This window comes from Mobula hypostoma, chromosome 5 (genome assembly GCF_963921235.1).
Source record: "Mobula hypostoma chromosome 5, sMobHyp1.1, whole genome shotgun sequence".
Classification (NCBI taxonomy): Eukaryota; Metazoa; Chordata; class Chondrichthyes; order Myliobatiformes; family Myliobatidae; genus Mobula; species Mobula hypostoma.
Window position 1 is genome coordinate 197807675 of NC_086101.1, and position 22050 is coordinate 197829724.

The 22050-nt window shown below is 40.3% G+C and overlaps 1 protein-coding gene across 4 annotated transcripts in view; it reads right to left on the minus strand.

Annotated features, from left to right (window-relative positions):
- Window positions 1–22050, minus strand: part of LOC134347278 (nipped-B-like protein) — a 518044-nt gene that overhangs the window by 178046 nt on the left and 317948 nt on the right. For all 4 annotated transcript variants that reach the window (XM_063049674.1, XM_063049675.1, XM_063049673.1 and 1 more), the window contains 5 exons: window positions 10214–10314; window positions 9740–9878; window positions 4897–4979; window positions 4499–4631; window positions 1464–1607 (listed from right to left, as the gene is read on the minus strand). In XM_063049674.1, the coding sequence (XP_062905744.1) occupies window positions 1464–1607; window positions 4499–4631; window positions 4897–4979; window positions 9740–9878; window positions 10214–10314 (600 nt within the window). The remainder of the gene's footprint in view (window positions 1–1463; window positions 1608–4498; window positions 4632–4896; window positions 4980–9739; window positions 9879–10213; window positions 10315–22050) is intronic.

Sequence of the window (22050 nt, forward strand, 5' to 3'; positions counted from 1 at the left end):
AATAGTTTAGTTGGCCATTTGATTACTAATTTATTTGGTTTGGCACAACATTGTGGGCCAAATGGCCTGTTCCTGTGCTGCATTGTTCTGTGTTCTATTATGTAAATATGCACACAAGATTTCACTTATATCCCTTTGAACCCTTATGGCCTTTTCTTGCTTTTGCTTTGGGATTTTCCTTAATTTTTTTCCACAGGTGATATTGTGCCCCTTCTTCACCTGAATCATTTTAAAGATATACTCTCTAAAATACCATAGATGCAAAGGGAGATTTTAAGAGAGAAAAAAACAAACTAAAAGATGGGGTGATTATAGAGGTATAAATGAGAACAGCAATGTTTTGGAAAAATGTTTGTGAACTCAGCATTGATTCTGGAAAGCTACAAATTGCTTAAGTGAAAGACAGAAGCTGGGATAATCTACTATAAGACCAGATTGTGTTCGCGTTGACAGCTTGTTCAAGTAGGACCAGGAATCACAATTTGCTTTTGGATCACGATCTGAAATTGTACAAGGCCAGCTCTAGAATTGAAAAATTCTTCTGGGACAGCGAAGATCTGCTGAATTTTATGAAGTGAGTATCTCACTACATTCAGACCTAGCTACTTCTAACTATAGACTGTTGTAAGAAATTCAAGTCTAAGCTGTCCTTGAACACTTGTTGGTAATTCATGGAGGAGCTGAGGGGGCAAGGGTCATAGTGTCATAGAATGTGGAAACAGACCCTTTGGCCCAACTGGTACATGCTGACCAAGATTCCTATCCAAGACAGTCCCATTTGCTTGGGTTTGTCCCATATCCCTCTAAACCTTTTCTATCCTTGTACTTGTCCAAGTACCTGTTAAATGCTGTTCATCTACCTGCCTCACTCGCTTCCTCCAGTCCAGAAAAACATTGCCCCTCAGATTCATAAACTCTCCCCTCAAACCTATGCCCTCTGGTTTTTGATTCTCCAACCCTGGGAAAAAGACTGTTCAGTTACCGTATCTATGTCCCTCATAATTGTACACACCTCTATAATATCAGCCCCCCCTTCCATGTTCCAGTAAGAAAATCCCAAACTTCTCAACCTCTGTCTATATCTCAGTCCCTTGAATTCTGGTAAAATCCTTGTAAATTGCTTTTGCACTCTTTCCAGCTTTGCGCCTTTCCTATAGCAGGGTGACCAAAACTAAACTTGGTGTTCCAAATGTGGCTTCAGTAACATTTTATTCAAGAGGAACTTTCCATATTTCCTCCTTCCCTCAAATAATTTTAATTTCTTTTATGTAATTTCAAGAGATTATATACATTTCGGAGATGAATTACTTCAATGAAAGGAATTACCAGTCTATCTAGTAGACCGTTCCCCTTTCAACAGGAATCACCAAAGGTCTCCACTGATCCCAATCACTGTTGATCTCTCGACCTCAGAACTGTCTATTCATTCCTCATTCATGAATGACCTTAACTTATTCTCCCACCTGTTTCAGTATCCGGTTAATTGACTCCCGATCCATCTTGCAGGAAACAGCATCTTTCCTTAGCCGTGCTGCTACTGTTCCGAGATAATCAAGTGAAGCTACTCGCAAGGCCATCTCCGTTGACTTGTTACTGAACTGGTGAACCTGTATTTTGAGGGAGAAGAATGGAGTGCTTGAAACAATGGATGCAAACTGCCTGCTTTCCTGTTTTTAAGCTTTCTTTCGAAATCTACAAACTCCGTAAATTTGAACAAATTACTTGTGAACATTCTGCAATAGTATGCCCCAGTTGATTAGCTAATTAATACTCCATGTCTAAAACAAGTTCCCTCAGCCCCTCACTTTTCATCACACCCAATACGCATAGCATGATTGAGAGGCAGAAATGTAGGTTGACACCATGGTGCTGGATTAATAAAATTATAGATACATGTATAATATAAATATTTGTCCACATTTTGCCATAAACATGAGAGCTGGCAGTGTACTTCCATGCTGAATGACTATGATTCTATATGGTGACAGTGATAACCCAGGTAATTAGATTATACATACTTCATCGTAATGGTTCAAAAGTACTGCTAAGAAGTTTTGGCAGACTGAATTTAATCTTGATAAATGTGAAGGAATACACTTCGGAAGGTCAAATAGGATAGAACACACACAATTAATGGTAGGTGCAGAAGAAGAATTGAGGAACAAATGAACCTTGGTGTAATGGTCCCTGAAGGTGGCAGCACACGTTGATAAGATGGGAAAGAAGGTAAATAAGATGCTGGCCCTCATTAACTAGGGAAAAAGAGTATAACAGCAGGAAAATTATAGCACAGCTTTATATGATGATGGTGAAGCCACAGTTGAAATACTGTGTGCAGTTTTGGATGTCAGAACATAGAAAGGAGGTTGATGTTCGAATCTGGAACAAAAATGATTCCAGGAAAGGGTCACCGTATGAGGAACACCTGGCAGCTCTTATGCTGTATTCCCTGGAAGTTCAGGAGAATGAGGGGGGATCTCATAGAAACATTCCAAATGATAAAAGGCCTGAACAGATTAGCTATGGCAAAGTTACTTCCCATGGTAGGGGATTCTAAGACAAGAGGGCATGACTTCAGGACTGAAGGATGTCCATTTAGAACAGAGATGCGGAGAAATTATTTTAGCCAGAGAGTGGTAAACCTGTGGAATTTGTGGCCACGAGCAGCTGTGGAGGCCAAGTCATTGGGTGTATTTAAGACAGAGATAGATAGGTTCTTGATTAGCCAGGGCATCATAGGGTATGGGGAGAAGGCAGGGGAGTTGGGATGACTGGAAGAACTGGATCAACCACAATTGAATGGCGGAACAGACTTGATGGGCTGAATGGCCTACTTCTGCTCCTATATCTTATGACCTTAAAAAAACATGTATCAGAGCAGAGAGAGTGCAGAAAAGATTCACCCGGATATTACTTGCGATAGGAGATCATAGTTATAACAAGAGGCCGCCTAGGCAGGGTTTATTTTTTGAGGAGTGCCCAAAGCTAAGGGAGAACATGACAGAGGTACACAAAATTATAGTGGCTAGATAAGGTAGAAAGTTATGAACTTTTCTCGATGGTAGGGGTGTTAATAACCAAAGAACATAAGCTTAAGCTTAGTAGTAAGTGGTTACTGATGACACGAAGGTTGGAGGTGTTGTGGATAGTGTGGAGGGCTGTCAGAGGTTACAGCGGGACATTGATGGGATGCAAAAATGGGCTGAGGAGTGGCAGATGGAGTTCAACCCAGATAACTGTGAGGTGGTTCACTTTGATAGGTCAAATATGATGACAGAATATAGTATTAATGGTAAGACTCTTGGCAGCATGGAGGATCAAAGGAATCTTGGGGTCTGAATCCATAAGACACTTAAAGCTGCTGCAGGTTGACTCTTGTGGTTAAGAAAGCATACAGTGTATTGGCCTTCATCAATCGTGGGATTGAGTTTAGGAGCCGGGAGGTAATGTTGCAGCTATATAGGACCCTGGTCAGACCCCACTTGGAGTACTGTGCTCAGTTCTGGTCTCCTCACTATAGGAAGGATGTAGAAACCATAGAAAGTGTGCAGAGGAGATCTACAAGCAGGTTGCCTGAATTGGGGATCATGCCTTATGAGAATAGATTGAGTGAACTCGGCCTTTTTTCCTTGGTGCGACAGAGGATGGGGGGTGACCTAATAGGGGTGTATAAGATGATGAGAGGCATTGATTGTGTGGATAGTCAGAGGCTTTTTCCCAGGGCTGAAATGGCTAGCACCAGAGGGCACAGTTTTAAGGTGCTTGGAAATATGTACACAGGAGATATCAGGGGTAAGTCTTTTTACGCAGAGAGTGGTGAGTATGTGGAATGGGCTGCTGGCGACGGTGGTGGAGGTGGATACGATAGGGTCTTTTAACAGACTCCTGGATATGTACATGGAGCTTAGAAAACTAGAGGGCTATGGGTAACCCTAGGTATTTCTAAGGTAAGGACATGTTTGGCATAGCTTTGTGGGCCGAAGGGCCCGTATTCTGCTGCAGGTTTTCTATGTTTCTACCTGGTACATCTTAGGACTGTGAGAGGAAACCAAAGTACCTGGGGAAAACCTATGTATTCAGCAGGGAGGATATACAGATAGATGCCTTACAGAATTGGTGCTGGAATTGAACCACAAAATGCCTGAGCAGTAATAGCGTCACGGTAACTGCAACATTACTATGGCTAAGCTGGGAAGAGTGAAAAAAAGATTTATGAGGACTAGAGAGCCTGAGTTATAGGGAGAAGTTGGCCGGACTAGGTCTTTATTCCTGGGAACACTGGTAACCTTATGTACATGTTTAAAGTTATGGAAGGCATAGATAAGGTTAATAGTAAGAGTCTTTTCCCCAGAGTAGGGGAGATTAAAACTAGAGGGTATAGATTTAGGATGAGAAGGGAATGATCCAGACTGGAAACATCCAGTTGAGCATTTAATTAGTGTTATTGGTTTTTTAATTACAGATGGCAGCTCGTTCAATTTGCAAAACACATTCCTACCAGTAGTCTTCCCAAGAGGCTCAGCAGTAATTCTGCTGCTGGCCACTCTGGTTTGTTGACTGTAGAAAGGAGATCCTGTACAAAGTTTTCAAACAGTGGTCTGTAATCTTCTTCACCTTGCTTACTTCCACACCTACAAGAAACAAGAAGGAATTTATTATTGATCTCAACACTAACCATACACATAGCCTGTATTTCATTAAAATGAACTAAAAGGAGAGGTTCTACCAGCAAGAGATCTCGTCATCTCTCGTTGAAAGGAATATAAGACAATATGTATGACTTGCTTACTAAATATGGAAACACTGCAAGGCACAAGATACGAAAAGTCCAAAAAAGCAGAAGTAGTATCGACAGCAAGAAACCTTAAGGCATGCAGTTATCTACCATGAACTCACTTTTTGAGGAAGACTGAGAGGAAATTCTGGGCTGTTCTCATTGCTGTTTCATATGAGTTAGTAATTAGAACATCTTGATCAACCTGAAAAATGAGATAAGGAGTTAAAGAAAGAACTTTTGAAAGTGAAAGAGAGCAAGCGAAGACCATCAACTCAAGATCTAACCCTGGAAGAGACACTAAACATTAAGTTGATCTGAACATTTAGATACATTACAATTAGAATCAGGATTATTATCATAACATATATTGTGATATTTCGCTTGTCGCCGGTTTGAGAGAGTTGAATGGGAATATTTATTTAACATGCTTGAAAAATTTAATTTTAGCCCAAAATTCATATCTTGGATTAAACTGATATATCATACACCTTTGGCTTCTGTACTTACCAATAATCACAGATCCCCCTTTTTAGGCTTTTTCAAGGTAAAGGACAGGGCTGTCCTTTAAGCCCTTTACTATTTGATATTGCCTTGGAGCCCTTGGCAATCACCCTTCGTGATTCACCCAATATATTTGGCATTATTCGTGGGAATGGGACACATAAGGTATCACTATATGCAGTTGACCTGTTACTATATCTCCCTAACACAGGGAAATCCATCCCTGCAGTAATATCATTACTTGCTCAGTTTAGTAGTTCTTCTGGTTATAAATTGAATCTTAATAAGAGTGAGCTTTTCCCATTAAATATGCAAGTTCCAATCTATAGATAATCACCATTTAGACTGGTTACTGATTATTTTACTTATTTGGGTGTTAAAATTACTAAGAAGCATAAGGATCTATTCAAAGTTAACTTTTTTTCCCTTAATTGATCATGTTAAACAACTGCTTACTAAATGGTCCCCATTGTCCTTATCACTGATTGGTTGAATTAATGCTATTAAGATGATTATTTTACCTAAATTTCTGTATCTATTTCAGGCGGTACCAATCTTCATCTCTAAATCCTTTCTTGATATTATTGATTCTAAAATTTCTTCATATATATGGCAGAATAAAAACCCTAGGTTAAGAAAGAAATATTTACAGAAATCAAAAAAGGATGGCGGTTTGGCATTGCTGAACTTTGGATTCTATCACCGGGCATTAATATTTGGTATCTAATGTTCTGGACACAAGATTTGGATGAAATTTAATGTCCACGATGGGTGAACCTCGAGTGTGAGTCTGTACAGGGGTTCTCATTGGCTTCTATTTTAGAGGCTTCACTTCCCTTTGCACTTACTAAACAAACGATTAATCCAATAACTAAACATACAATACGAATATGGTTTCAATTTCGTAAATTTTTTAGATTGAATAAATTTATCCTATCAAGTCCTATTATATCCAATTTTTTTCTTTCAACCATCCAGAACTGATCAAGCTTTTCTTTTATAGAAAACGAAGGGAATAACATGTTTTTGTGATTTATTCATGGATAATTGTCTCATGTCTTTTGGACAGTTGTCTAATAAACATAATTTGCCTAGGTCACATTTTTTCAGATATTTACAGATTAGAAACATTTTGAAAGTTATTTTACCTATTTCTCCAATACCACATCAAACTGAAATTACAGAAAAAATTTTAGGTTTAAACCCCCATCAGAAGAGTTTAATAGCAATTATTTATGATTTAATTACAAAAATACATCTAGGTACATTTGATAAAATTAAGAATGAATGGGAGAGAGAACTTCAGGTATCTTTACCTATAGAGAAATGAGAGAAAATTCTCCAACGAGTTCATACTTCTTCAATGTGTGCTAGACATGCTTTGATACAATTTAAGGTGGTTCATAGGGCCCATATGTCCAAGGATAAGTTAGCTTGTTTTTATTGCCATATAAATCCTGTTCATGACAGATGTAATTCTGAGGTAGTTTCATTGACACATATGTTCTGGTTTTGCCCTCTTTTGGAAAAATATTGGAAAGACATTTTTGACATTATTTCAGTAGTTTTGTGTATTGATTTACAACCTCATCCTATTACTGCAATTTTTGGATTACCAGTGATGGACTCCAGTCATTTATCTCCTTCAGTTTGCCGTTTGATTGCATTTGTTACATTAATAGCCAGAAGAACCATTTTATTTAAATGGAAAGATTCTAATCCCCCTACTACATTCCAATGGCTTTCCCAAACTATAACATGTTTAAACTTGGAAAAAATTAGGAGTGGTACTGATCCTTTGGTTAAATTTGAAGAAACTTGGAGGCCATTTATTCAACATTTTCATATGATGTAAACGGACCTTTCCGAATCCAACAACTTTTTGTTTGTGTATAGAGGAGCGGAGTTAATGACAAATAATGATTTCAACTGATGAAATATGGCAGCCCAGCCTTTGTTTGGTTTTGTTTTGTTTTCTTGTTTTTTTTTAAGTGTAGGGGGAGTTTTTCTTTGTATAAAATTTTTTCAATCGTTTTCATTTTCAGTTACTAAGAGATTGGGAGGCTTAAATTACGTATGTTACTCGGAGTCTGTGTCTGTATACGTTAACCGTTACTAACGTAATCCTGATCTCTTTGTATCATTATCATTGTTATGTTGATCAATTCGAAACTTAATAAAAAAGATTGAGGAAGAAATACATATATTGTGAAATTTGCTGTTTTGCAGTAGCAGTGCATTACATAAAAAGTATTATAAGTCACAATAAGAAATGTGATTGATAGATAGATAGATAGACTGCAACAGTGAGGAACTATTCATGGACATATTCCAGCTATACAAGAGCCCGGTCAGACCCCACTTAGAGAAGTGTGCTCAGTTCCGGTCACCTCACTAAGGGAAGGATGTGGAAACTATAGAATGGGTGCAGAGGAGATTTACAACGATGTTACCTGGATTGGGGAGCATGCCTTATGAGAATAGGTTAAGTGAACTCAGCCTTTTTTCCTTGGAGCAACAAAGGATGAGAGGTGACCTGATAGAGGTGTAAGATGAGAGGCATTGATCGTGTGGATAGTCAGAGGTTTCTTCCCCAGGGCTGAAATGGCACAGCAGAGGGCACAGTTTTAAGGTGCTTGCAAGTAGGTACAGAGGTGTCAGGGGTAAGTTTTTTTTTAAAAACGCAGAGTGTGGTGAGTGCATGGAATAGGCTGCGGTGACGGAGGTGGAGACGGATACAATAGGGTCTTTTAAGAGACTCTTGGATAGGTACATGGGGCTTAGTAAAATAGAGGGCTATGGGTAACCCTAGATAATTTATAAAGTAAGTGCATGTTCAGCACAGTATTATGGGCCGAATGGCCTGTATTGTGCTGTAGGTTTTCTATGTTTCGATGCTTCTATGACATTCAGAAATCTGATGGCAGTGGGGAAGAAGCTGCTCCTAGAACATTAAGTGTACACCTTCTGGCCCCTGTTCCTCCTCCCTGATGGCAGTAACAAGAAGAGAGCATGTCCTGGATGGGAAAGAGTCTTAATGATGGATGCTATCTTCATGAGGCTCCAGTTTTTGAAAATACCCTTGATGGCAGGGAGGGTTGTGCCTATGATGGACCTGATTGAGTTTACAACACTCCATAGCAGGCAGTGATGCAACCAGTTTATCTAGTTCTGTTATCTCTCAGTGCACAAGTTATATATTTTAACGAACGGATTATTTTCTACACATCTTGGTAGTGAGATGTGGAAGCAAGGGTCATGGTCTCAAAATATGGTATGGCTATTTAGAACTCAGCAGTCCTGCCAAAAGGTCTCAGCCCGAAACATCCAGTGTACTTTTTCTATAGATGTTGCCTGGTCTGCTGAGTTCTTCCAGTATTTTGTCTGTGTTGTTTAGATTTCCTGCATCTACAGATTTTCTCTTGTTTGTGAATGGCTATTTAGAACCTAGATAAACTTCCAGGTCCCTCAAACTAACCAGCCATGTAATATGATCACGGCTCATCTTTTCATTGCATTTCCCCAATATGGGACTATAGGTATTGAAAGACAGCCAAAGAGTGTTTGCCTGCTGTGTAATTTGTCTCCATGTGAGATTTCAGTTTCAAGGACAGACATGAGATACTCAGCCTACATCCAAAGACGTTTAAGGGCAATTTAAAATGAAGCATTTAAAACAATTTAGTTTAGAAAATGAAGAGGAATATGATGATTTTGATGATGCAGCAGTTTAAAATTGTCAACAGGAGAGAAAACCAAAGGTTAAGAGATGCCACGACATGTATGAATAACATTCCCACCAGCAGTGGCTGAATCAAATATCATTGACACCATTGCATTTATAATTGTCTAGGTACCATATCCGATGCGGACTTTGGTGACCATGGTTTTCCATATAGATCTATCCTTCGTTTTTTGGATGATTTCAATTTCCTCGATATGTAGCCACCTGGCTATGCTTTTGATGTACATAAGCCGAGGTCTTCCTCTACGTTTACTCCCCCCAATCTTTCCAGAGAGTATGAGTTTTTCTAGTTCATCTTTCCGCATGATGTGTCCTAGGAATTTGAGTCGTCTTTCTCTTATTGTTGGTATGAGTGATAGAACTGCTTGGGCTCTTCTGAGAACTTCTTCGTTTGATGTGTGTGTGGTCCATGATATTTTTAACATTCTCCTGTAGAACCATAATTTCTAACAGTAGTCTGATAAATGATAAATGAAGTTTTAATGTAAGGTTACGGATAACCCAACAATTGTCTGGGGTGTCCCAATATGATCCACTGGTTCATAAATGCTATAAGTTCAATGGTGTTACGGAATTACATGTTTTTGGAATTTTCATTGTTTACTGATCAGCTGAAAAATCACACTTCAGCATCTCACTGTTATGATGCTAGTACAATTCAAAAGCAGTTTACAAGTTATCAACTTTCAAAAAATGATCAAGGTGATACTTCCTACCTTCTTTTCTCCTTCTTCATCAGTATTAGAATCCTTCTCTGCAGCTGGCAGGTGTACAACACACTGGATCAACTGCAGGACTAAGGCTGTTACCATCTGAATAAAGAGTGGTTCTCCATCCATGTCGCTACTGTTTAACCTGTTTTGTGACATATAAACAAAACAGTGGTAGAAGGTGGCAAAATGCACATTAAGAGTTCTAATGTGTGGCTGTAATTCAACAATTGAACCATGAAATGTACTCTCAGCCACACTGAATTCTGAATATCTGGTTTGGGCACTGGAGACAATTCAATGCTTTATATTAAAATTTAGAAGTCTTACATGTGCTAGTTACAAAGTTCCAGCAAGAAATAAAACTGTATCTTGTATTAGATATCAGAACAACTTGTCTGATAACTTGGCAACTGAAAGGATACAGAATGGCTAGGGAGCATGGTATTCCAATTTTACAAGAAGAATTAACTGTGTTACCTGAAATTTCGTAAACTCCTCTTACTTGTTGGGAGTTTTGCAAGGGAGGCAAACATCTCTTCCAGTATCAACTGCCTGTGCTTCTCATACCTTGAGAACACCTGTGAAAACAGTTTCCTTAGGCTCTTTTACAAAAAAAACACCACTGGTAGTCAGAACAGGCTATTTTAAGCTTGTAATAAGGCAGCTCTATCAGTACATCAGCAGTATCAATAGCAAGTACATATAAGCATGCATTACTTTAGACTAAACAGAATTAACACACAGATTTATTCATTTACAGTAGTATCAGATACAATGTAGAGGTCATGCAGGCGAAGTAATTAAGTGATTATGAATAGTAATATGTTGGAACATATCCACATTAATAAAAAGGTATTGGAGCACATAAAGGTGGACAATTCACCATGTGACCACATGTATATTGTGACATTGCCACTCCCTTCATTGTCTTGAAAATTCCCCAGCATCTTGGAACATTTCACATTGATCTCACTATTCTTCTTGTCCTTGGTAACTTCAAAGTAATCATTTAACATCTTATCATTTCAAAAGATCTATTCTGAGCTCCTTCACTGAACTATTCCCATTGAACTGGGCTCACTTTCAAGGACTAGTGACTACTGGTGTGCCACAGGGATCAGTGCTGGGTCCATTGTTATTTGTCATCTATATCAATGATCTGGATGATAATGTGGTAAACTGGATCAGCAAATTTGCTGATGATACAAAGACTGGAGGTGTAGTGGACAGTGAGGAAGGTTTTCAAAGCTTGCAGAGGGATTTGGACCAGCTGGAAAAATGGGCTGAAAAATGGCAGATGGAGTTTAATACAGATAAGTGTGAGGTATTATACTTTGGAAGGACAAACCAAGGTAGAACATACAAGGCAAATGGTAGGGCACTGAGGAGTGCAGTAAAACAGAGGGATTTGGGAATACAGATACAACATTCCCTAAAAGTGGTATCACAGGTAGATAGGGTCATAGAGAGAGCTTTTGGTACATTGGCCTTTATAAATCAAAGTATTGAGTATAAGAGTTGGAATGTTATGGTGAGGTTGTATAAGGCATTGGTGAGGCTGAATTTGGAGCATTGTGTACAGTTTTGGTCACCAAATCACAAGAAGGATATTAATAAGGTTGGAAGAGTGCAGAGAAGGTTTACAAGGATGTTGCGGGACTTGAGAAACTGAGTTACAGAGAAAGGTTGAATAGGTTAGGACTTTATTCCCTGGAGCGTCGAAGAATGAGGGCAGATTTGATAGAGGTATATAAAATTATGACGGGTATAGATAGAGTGAATGCAATCAGGATTTTTCCACTGAGGCTAGGGAAGATAAAAACCAGAGGACATGGGTTAAGAGTGAAGAGGGAAAAGTTTAAAGGGAACATTAGGGGGGGCTTCTTCACACAGAGAATAGTGGGAGTGTGGAATGAGCTGCCAGATGAAGTGGTAAATGCGGGTTCACTTTTAACATTTAAGAAAAACTTGGACAGGTACATGGATGAGCGGTGTATGGAGGGATATGGTCCAGGTGCAGGTCAGTGGGACTAGGCAGAAAAATGGTTTGGCACAGCCAAGAAGGGCCAAAAGGCCTGTTTCTGTGCTGTAATGTTCTACGGTTCTATGACTTCATCTAATATTCTCAATATTTATTGTTTATTTATTATTACTTTTTTCCTCTGTATTTGCACAGTTTGTTGCCTTACTTTTGCACACTGGTTGTTTATCTGTCTTGTTAGGTGCTGGCTTTCAATGACTCTAATGTGTTTCTTGGATTTAGTTACAGTTGCAAGAAAAGGTTTGTCAATCCTTTGCAATTACCTGGCTTTCTGCATTAATTACTCATAAAATATGATCTCATCTTCATCTAAGTCACAATAATAGACAAAACACGATCTGTCTAAACTAATAACAACAATTGTACTTTTCATGTCTTTATTGAATACATTGTTTAATCATTCACAGTCCAGGCTGGAAAAAGTAATGTGAACCCTTATATTTAATAACTGGTAGAACCTCCTCCAGCAATAATAACCTCCACCAAATATTTCCTGTGTCTGCTGGTCAAACTTGCACAATGGAGAGGACAAATTTTAGACCATTCCTCCATACAAAACTTTCAGTTCATCAATATTTCTGGGATACCTTGCATGAACAGCCTTCTTCACATCATGCCAAAGCACCTCAATTGAGTTAAGGTCTGGACTTTGACTAGGTCATTCCAAAGCACCGATTTTCTTCTTTTTAATCCATTCTGTTCTTTAATTACTTGTCTTTCAGATTATTGTCTTGTTGCATGACCAACTTCTATTAGCTTTAGGTAACAGACTGCCATGCTGACATTCTCCAGTAAAATGTCTTGATACAATTTTGAATTCAGTATTCTCTCAATAATTACAAGCTGTCCAGGTCCCAAGGCAGTAAGGCAGCCCCAATCCATGATATTCCATCCACCATGCTTCACAGCTGGGATGAGGTTTTGGTGTTGGTGTATAGTGCCCTTTCTCCTCCAAACACAGCGTGTGCATTTCTGCCAAAAAGTTCAAATTTGATCTCATCCATCCACAGAATATTGTCCCAGAAGCATTGTGGAACATCTTGGTGGTCTTTTGCAAACTTGAGACATGCAACAATTGTTTTTGGAGAGCACTGGTTTTCTCTGTGGTGTTCTTCCATGAACACTATTCTTGTTCAGTGGACACACGAACAGAGACTTTAGTAAGCTTTAGAGACTTCTGCAGGTCTTTTGCTGCTTGTTACCCTTGGGTTCCTTTTTTACCTCCCTCAGCATGGCACTTTATGCTCTTGGTGTGATCTTTGCAGGTCAGCCACTCCTAGGGTACTGAATTTCCTCCATTTGTCGTCAATTTCTCTCACTGTGGACTAATTAACACTCAGGTCTTTAGAAATGCTTTTCTAGCTGTTTCTAGCTTCATGCATCTCTATAATTCTTCTTCTAAAGTCCCCTGAAAGCTGTTTTGATCGAGGTATGGTGTACGTAAACAGATCATTCTTGAGAAGAGCAGGCTCCGTCAGTAACCTGATATTGTGTGTTTTTTTTTAATATATGTAGGGCAGGGCACCTTTACAACTCACACTTCCAATCTCACCTCATTGACTGGAATATCTGAAGCCAAATAGCTTTTGTAAAAGGCATTACCCCAGAGGTTCACATACCCTTTTGAACCTAGACTGTGATTCTTTAAATGGTGTACTCAGTATTGAAGGGAGGCAGTGCAATTGCTTGTGTGTTATTAGTTTAGGCAGATTGTGTTCATCTATTATTGAGACTTAGATGAAGATCAGACTACATCTTATGAGTAATTAATGCAGAAAATCAGGTAATTGGAAAGGGATTACAAACTTTTTCTTGCAACTATACAAATGTCCATAAGAAAATAAATCTTAGGGTTGCATATGGTGACATATATGCACTTACAAGATGGCGCCAGCGAACAATGATTCCTTGGGCGACATCTTCCACAAAGTCAATCATTTCAGTTTTTCTACATCTTCTACTTATTATATTTATCTTATAATAGTTTTTGAAACTGTTGGAGCCTGTGACTTACTGCCTGTGGTTCAAAAAACTGAGCTAGCACTCTGCTATCCCCAAGAAAACTCCAAGAGTGAAATGTGAGCCTGAGCTACCACAAAGAGAAGACGAGACAAGGAGCCATTATCGACGATATTTCTTGCTGATTTAAGCAATGAGGAAGATTGAAACATCAAGGCAAATGCAGAGGAGAGTGAGTAGCTCTCAGCTGGTTCATGTTGCTGCCCTTGGAGGGGCCACTAGCTCATATTGATGCCCTCAGAGGGGCCACTGGGTGCTTATGCTCTTGAGGTGTTATTGAAATTCTAAGATCTATGGATTGCACTGTAGTTCAAACTAACTGCAGTTCATATTGGCCTCTTTCAGTTCTGTATGTTTTTTTTTAAAACAGGTTCTCGCCCTTTCTTTCTTGTTGCCCATCGATGGGCTGGGGGTCTACGGAATGGGGATTGATGTTCTTCCTGTTGTTTTCCACGTGGGTGATTTGCTAGTTTTTGTGAGAAGGAGAGGTTGGGAGAGCTTGGAGGGCTGTGAGTTTTTGTTTCTTTTTCTTTTCATGTGAGGAGGGATTACAACTAGAGGGCGGGTTGGGGGGGGGAACTGATGTCTTTCAACTACTTCTATGGTGTACTGTATTTTATGGCTATCTGAAGAAAACAAATCTCAGCTGTATTAGACCATAAGACAAAGGAGCAGAAGTAGGCCATTCGGCCCATCGAGTCTGCTCCACCATTTTATCATGAGCTGATCCATTTTATCCTATTTAGTCCCACTGCCCCACCTTCTCACCATAACCTTTGATGCCCTGGTTACTCAGGTACCTATCAATCTCTGCCTTAAATACACCCAATGACTTGGCCTCCACTGCTGCCCGTGGCAACAAATTCCATAGATTCACCACCCTCTGACTAAAAAAATTTCTTCGCACTTCTGTTCTGAAAGGGCGCCCTTCAATCCTGAAGTGATGCCCTCTCGTACTAGACTCCCCCATCATGGGAAACAACTTTGCCACATCCACTCTGTCCATGCCTTTTAACATACGAAATGTTTCCATGAGGTCTCCCCTCATTCTTCTAAACTCCAAGGAATACAGTCCAAGAGCGGACAAACTTTCCTCATAGGTTAACGCTCTCATTCCCGGAATCATTCTAGTGAATCTTCTCTGTACCCTCTCCAACGTCAGCACATCCGTTCTTAAATAAGGAGACCAAAACTGCCCACAGTACTCCAAGTGAGGTCTCACCAGCGCCTTATAGAGCCTCAACATCACATCCCTGCTCCTATACTCTATTCCTCTAGAAATGAATGCCAACATTGCATTCGCCTTCTTCACTACTAATTCAACCTGGAGGTTAACTTTAAGGGAATCCTGTACGAGGACTCCCAAGTCCCGTTGCATCTCACAACTTTGAATTCTTTCCCCATTTAAATAATAGTCTGCCCGTTTATTTCTTCTGCCAAAGTGCATAACCATACACTTTCCAACATTGTACTTCATTTGCCACTTCTCTGCCCATTCTTCCAATCTATCCAAGTCTCTCTGCAGACTCTCCGTTTCCTCAGCAAACTTAGCCACAAAGCCATCTATTCCATAATCCAAATCGTTGTACAATGTAAAAAGAAGCGGCCCCAACACTGATCCCTGTGGAACACCACTGGTAACCGGCAGCCAACCAGAATAGGATCCCTTTATTCCTACTCCCTGTTTCCTGCCAATCAGCCAACGCTCTATCCACGTATGTAACTTTCCTGTAATTCCATGGGCTCTTATCTTGTTAAGCAGCCTCATGTGTGGTACCTTGTCAAAGGCCTTCTGAAAATCCAAATATACAACATCCACTGCATCTCCCTTGTCTAGCCTACTGGTAATTTCCTCAAAAAATTGTAATAGGTTTGTCAGGCAGGATTTTCCTTTAAGGAATCCATGCTGAGTTCTGCCTATCTTGTCATATGCCTCCAGGTACTCTGTAACCTCATCCTTGACAATTGACTCCAACAACTTCCCAACCACTGACGTCAAGTTAACAGGTCTATAATTTCCTCTTTGCTTCCTTGCCCCCTTCTTAAATAGCGGAGTGACATTTGCAATCTTCCAGTCTTCCGGAACCATGCCAGAACCTATCGACTTTTGAAAGATCATCGTTAATGCCTCCACAATCTCCACAGCTACTTCCTTCAGAAAACAAGGGTGCATTCCATCTGGTCCAGGAGATTTATCGACCTTTAGCCTATTCAGCTTCCTGAGTACTTTCTCTGTCTTAATTGTGACTGAGCACACTTCTCTTCCCTGCTACCCTTGAGTGTCTGGTATCCTGCTGTCTTCCTCAGTGAAGACTGATGCAAAATACTTGTTCAGTTCCTCTGCCATCTCCTCATCTCCCATTACAATTTCTCCAGTATCATTTTCTATCGGTCCTATATCTACTCTCACCTGTCTTTTACTCTTTATATACTTGAAAAAGCTTTCAGTATCCTCTTTGATATTATTTGCTAGTTTCCTTTCATAGTTAATCTTTTCTCTCTTAATGACCTTCTTGGTTTCCTTTCGTAAGGTTTTAAAAACTTTCCAATCCTCTGTCTTCCCACTAATTTTTGCTTCCTTGTATGCCCTCTCCTTAGCTTTAACTTTGGCTTTGACTTCTCTTGTCAACCACAGTTGCATCCTTTTTCCACTCGAAAATTTCTTCTTTTTTGGAATATACCTGTCTTGCACATTCCTCATTTCTCGCATAAACTCCAGCCACTGCTGCTCTGCCGTCTTTCCCGCCAGTGCCTCTTTCCAGTCAACTTTGGCCAGTTCCTCTCTCATGCCACTGTAATTTCCTTTACTCCACTGAAACACCGACACATCAGATTTCGGCTTCTCTTTTTCTAATTTCACAGTGAACTCAATCATGTTATGATCACTGCCTCCTAAGGGTTCCTTCACCTCAATCTCTCCAATCACCTCCGGTTCATTACACAATACCCAATCCAGTACAGCCGATCCCCTAGTGGGCTCAACAACAAGCTGTTCTAAAAAGCCATCTCGTAGACATTCTACAAATTCTCTCTCTTGAGATCCAGTGCTGACTTGATTTTTCCAATCTACTCGCATGTTAAAATCCCCCACAATTATCATAACACTGCCCTTCTGACAAGCCTTTTCTATTTCCAGTTGTAATTTGTAGTCCACATCCCTGCAGCTGTTTGGAGGCCTATAAATAACTGCCATCAGGGTCCTTTTACCCCTGCTATTCCTTAGCTCAACCCATAAAGATCCTGCACCTTCCGATCCTATATCACCTCTTTCTAATGATTTAATATCAATTCTTACCAATAAAGCCACACCTCCCCCTCTGCCTACCTTCCTATCCTTCCGATACACTGTGTATCCTTGGACGTTCAGCTCCCAGAGACATGCATCCTTTAGCCAGGTCTCAGTGATGGCTACAATATCATACCTGCCAATCTGTAGTTGTACAACAAGATCATCCACGTTATTCCTTATGTTGCGTGCATTTAAGTACAACACCTTAAGACCAGTATTTGATACTTTTTGCTTTGATTTCACTGCAACTTTATTGCACTGTAATGTAGTCTGCAAACATTACTTTGATGGTAAACCTTTGAAAAAAAAATTTACTTCGAACTTTGAGCATCTTGTGCCTCTTACGACATGCTCCACCTTTTATCCTTGAGTAAGGTCTCTCCCAGACCATACCCTCCAATCCACTCTCATACATGTACCTATCTAAACTTCTCTTAGAAACGTTTCAACTGAACCCACATCTTCCACTTCTACACTCACACCATTCTGGGTAAAGTAGCTCCTCCTCACATCCTTCTTAAATATTTCACCTTTCATAGAGTTGTAGAACAGCAAAATAACAGGCCTTTGGCCCATCTAGTCCATGCCAAACTATTATTCTGCTCAGTTCTGTCAACCTGCACACAGACCATTGCTTTCCACACCACTCCCACCCATGGATCTATTCAAATTTCCTCATAATAGTTATAATTATGCGATCATAATGCCATTAATTTCAGAGTTAACATGGGAAAAGATAGACCTGGTCCTGGGTTGAGATACTAAATTGGAGAAAAGCCAATTTTGATAGCATCAGAAAGAGCTGCAAGTATGGATTAGGACAGGATACTTTCCGGCAAAGGTGTACTTGGTAAGTGGGAGGCCTTCAAAACTGAAATTTTGAGAGTACAAAGCTTATATGTTCCTGTCAAAATAAAAGCAAAAGATGCTTAAGAAACCTTGGTTTTCAAGAGATATTGAGGCCCTGGTTAAGGAAAAAAGGGAGGCGCATAGCAGGTATAAGGAGGTAAGAACAAACAAAGTGTTCATGGATTATAAGAAATGCAACAACAGGTGAGCCTCACATCGTAGTGGGAAATTTGTCAGGAGATATTCTAAGAGAGCAGATGTATAAATATGTGGATAGACATGGACCGATTAAGGACAATCAACTCGGCTTTGTGCGTGGTAGGTAATGTCTAACCAATCCTGCTCAGTTAGAACAACAGAGATGGCATGCAGGATAGTTGAATGCTCCTCTTTCAGGATGTGGGAAGGTGGGGAGACCACCTGTGTCCCTGATAACTACCCCTGTAAGAAGTGCATGCAGCTGCAGCTTCTAACACTCTACCTGAAGGAGTTGGTTGGTGGAAATGGATGAACTCTGAATGATTTGGGAGGCTGAAGGGGAGATAGATAAGACATACAAGAGAGGTAGTTACACTTAAGGTGCAGGACACAGGAAACTGGGTGACAGTCAGTCAAGACCAATCAGAGGAAAGTCACAGTGATCAGGTATCTGGCCTGAGTCTGACTCAGCAACTCAGAAGGGAAGGAGGAAGAAGTGGCATGCTATGGTGATAGGAGATTCGTTTGTTAGGGGAACAGAAAGGAGGTTCTGGGACGGAGAACTAGATTCATGGATGGTATGCTGCCTGCTGGATGTCAGGGTTCAGGACATCTCGGATCAAGTCCTCAGCATTCTTAAATGGGAGGGTGAACAGCCAGTGGTTGTGGTCCAAGAGGGGGGCGGGGGGATGGTGGAGACATGAAGGACCAGAGTGGTGATAGGCAATGATGTGTAGGACACAAGTGACAAGGTTCTGCATAGGAGATTCAGGGAGACAGGTGCTAAGTTAAACGGCAGGACTCCAAGCTTGTGATTTCAGGATTGCTACCTGTGCTATGTGCTACTAAGGCCAGAAAATGGAAGATTAAACAATTTAACATGTGGCTAAGGAGTTGGTGTAGGAGGGCATCAGAATGTTGGATCATTGGGCTCTCTTCCAGGAAAGGTAGAACTGTACAGAAAAGACAGTTTGTACCTGAACTGGAAGAGGACTAATATCCTAGCGGAAAGCCTCGCTAGTGCTGCATGGTGGGATTTAAACTAGAGTTGAAGGGGAATGGGAAGCAGAGTGCCAGAACAGTCAGTGGAGAAGTTATGGAGACAGCTGTTGTTAAGACCCAGGCAAAGTGAGGAACCAAAAGGTTGAGCATGGTGCAACTAATGTCCAGAGCTGTGTATATTTCAATGTAAGTGTCATAGGATCCAGAGGAGCTCAAGAATTTTGATATTGTAGCTATTAGTGAGACTTGGTTGCAGAAGGGTCAAAACTGGAGGCTCAATATACCGGGGTTCCGTCAGGATAGACTGGAGAACTTGTCCAATGAGGCGTTATGGGAGAAAACGAGAAATAAGAAAGGTAGAATCACACAAATGTGCCTTCATCAGTATGTGTAAATACGAACAAGATAGCGTGCGATACTGGATCTGTTATTAGGGAATGAGACAGGGCAGGTGTCAGAAGTTTGTATAGGGGAACATTGCATCTGGTGATCATAATGCCATTTGTTTCAAAGTAAATTGTAAAAAATATAGGTTTGTTCTACAAATTTAGTGATTTAAATTATTTACAAATATAAAACAGAAAGTAACTGATTGCATAAGTATTCACCCCCTTCAAGTCAGTATTTAGTAGACAAGATCATAACAGCATAATTAGGCCATTTGACCAATCGAGTCTGCGCCTCTATTCAATCATGGCTGATCCCTAACCCACCCCCCCAGCCCCATTCACTAGCCATCTCCCCTCAATTTTTGTGCCACGTCCAATCAAGAACTTATCAAGCTCTGCCTTAAATACATTCAACAACCTGGCCTCCACAGCTGCCTGTGGTAATAAATTCTTCAAATTCACTATCTTCCGGCGAAAGAAATTTCTCTATATCTGTTTTAAATGGACGCCCCTCTATCCTGAGGCTGTGCCCTCTTGTCCTAGACTCTCCCACCATGGGAAACATCCTTTCCACATTTGAAAGGTTTCAATGATATCCCCACTCAGCCTTCTGAATTCCAGCATGTTCAGACCCAGAGCTATCAAATGTTTCTTGTATCTTCCTCTGAACCCTCTCCAATGCCAGCACATCTTTTCTTAAATGAAGAGACCAGAACTGTTCACAATACTCAAGGTGAGGCCTCACCAGTGCCTGTTCTTATAGCCTACACCTCTTGAAATGATTGCTAACATTGCATTTGCCTTCCTCACCACTGATGCTACCTACAAATTATCTTTTAGGGTGATCTGCACCAGGACTCCCAAGTCCCTTTGCATCTCAAATTTTTGGATCTTCTCCCCATTTAGAAAATATTCTGCATATTTATTTCTACTACCAAAGTACATAACCATGTATTTTCCAACATTGTATTTCATTTGACACTTTCTTGCCCATTCTCCTAATCTATCTAAGTCCTTCTGCATCCTACCTGTTCCTCAACACTACCTGCCCCTCCACTAATCTTTGTATCATCTGCAAACTTGTCAACGAAGCCATCTATTCCATCATCTAAATCATTTATATACAGCGTAAAAAGAAGTGGTCCCAACGTCGACCCCTGTGGAACCCGACTAGTCACTGGCAACCAACCAGAATAGGATCTTTTATTCCCACTCGCTGCCTCCTACCAATCAGCCAATATTATCCATGCTAGTAACTTTCCTGTAATACCATGGGGATTTCCTGTAATACTTGGTAAGTAGCCTCATGTGTAGCACCTTGTCAAAGGCCTTCTGAAAGTCTAAATAAACAACATTTACTGCATACCCTTTATCTATCCTACTTGTAATCTCCTCAAAGAATTCCAACAGGTTAGTCAAGCAAGATATTCGCTTAAGGAAACCACATTGACATAGCAGTAACTTCAGTGAAGTTAAGGAAATTACAATGGTATGAGAGAAGAGTTGGCCAAAGTAAATTGGAAGAAGATGCTGGGAGGATTGTAAACTGGATTAAGTTTACTGAATAATCCCCTAAATCATTAATATAGATGACAGACAACAATGAACCCAGCCCTGTTGCACACCAGCAGACACAGGTCTCCAATCAGATAGCCATTTATTATTATTCTAAGCCAACATTGAATCCAAATGACTAACTCATTCTGAATGTCAACTGTCTTAATCTTCTGGACCAGTTTCTTGCTCTTGATTTATGTACAGAATGTCTTAAGATTCTTATTAATTGCACTTGCCAAGGAATTATCTAATTCTCTTCTTGAGTTTTATTCTCGTTTCACTTGAAACATAGAAATATAGAAAACCTACAGCACAATACAGGCCCTTTGGCCCACAATGCTCTGCCGAACATGTACTTACTTTATTAATTACTTTGGGTGACCCATAGCCCTCTATTTTTCCTAAGTGCCATGTACCTATCCAAGACACTCCTAAAAGACCCTGTCGTATCAGCCTCCACCACAGTCGCCAGCAGCCCATTCCACACACTCACCACTCTCTGCATAAGAAACTTCCCTGACATCTCTGTACCTACTTCCAAGCACCTTAAAACTGTGCCCTCTCGTGTTAGCCATTTCAGCCCTGGGAAAAAGCTACTCACTATCCACACGACCTATGCCTCTAAATTTGACTTTAGCTTCCTAAACCTTGCCCATGCTTCCTTACCTTCTTGACTAAACTCACCACCTTTCTCAAATTCCAAGGTTCTCTTGTCCATTTTCTCTCTCCTTACTGGAACATACCAGTCCTGTTCTCTGTGCAGATGGTCTTTAAACATTCTCCACATTGAAGATGTGGATTTGCCCATAAAAAGCTGTTCACAATTAACTCTCCCTAGTTTCTACTTAATCCTTTTGTACTTTATCCTGCTCCAATTTAATACTCTCCTATAAGGTCCATACTGAATTTTTTTTATCTTAAAACTTAAGGAGCTGTGGTCACCTTTCCCTAACTGTTCTCCCACTGAAAG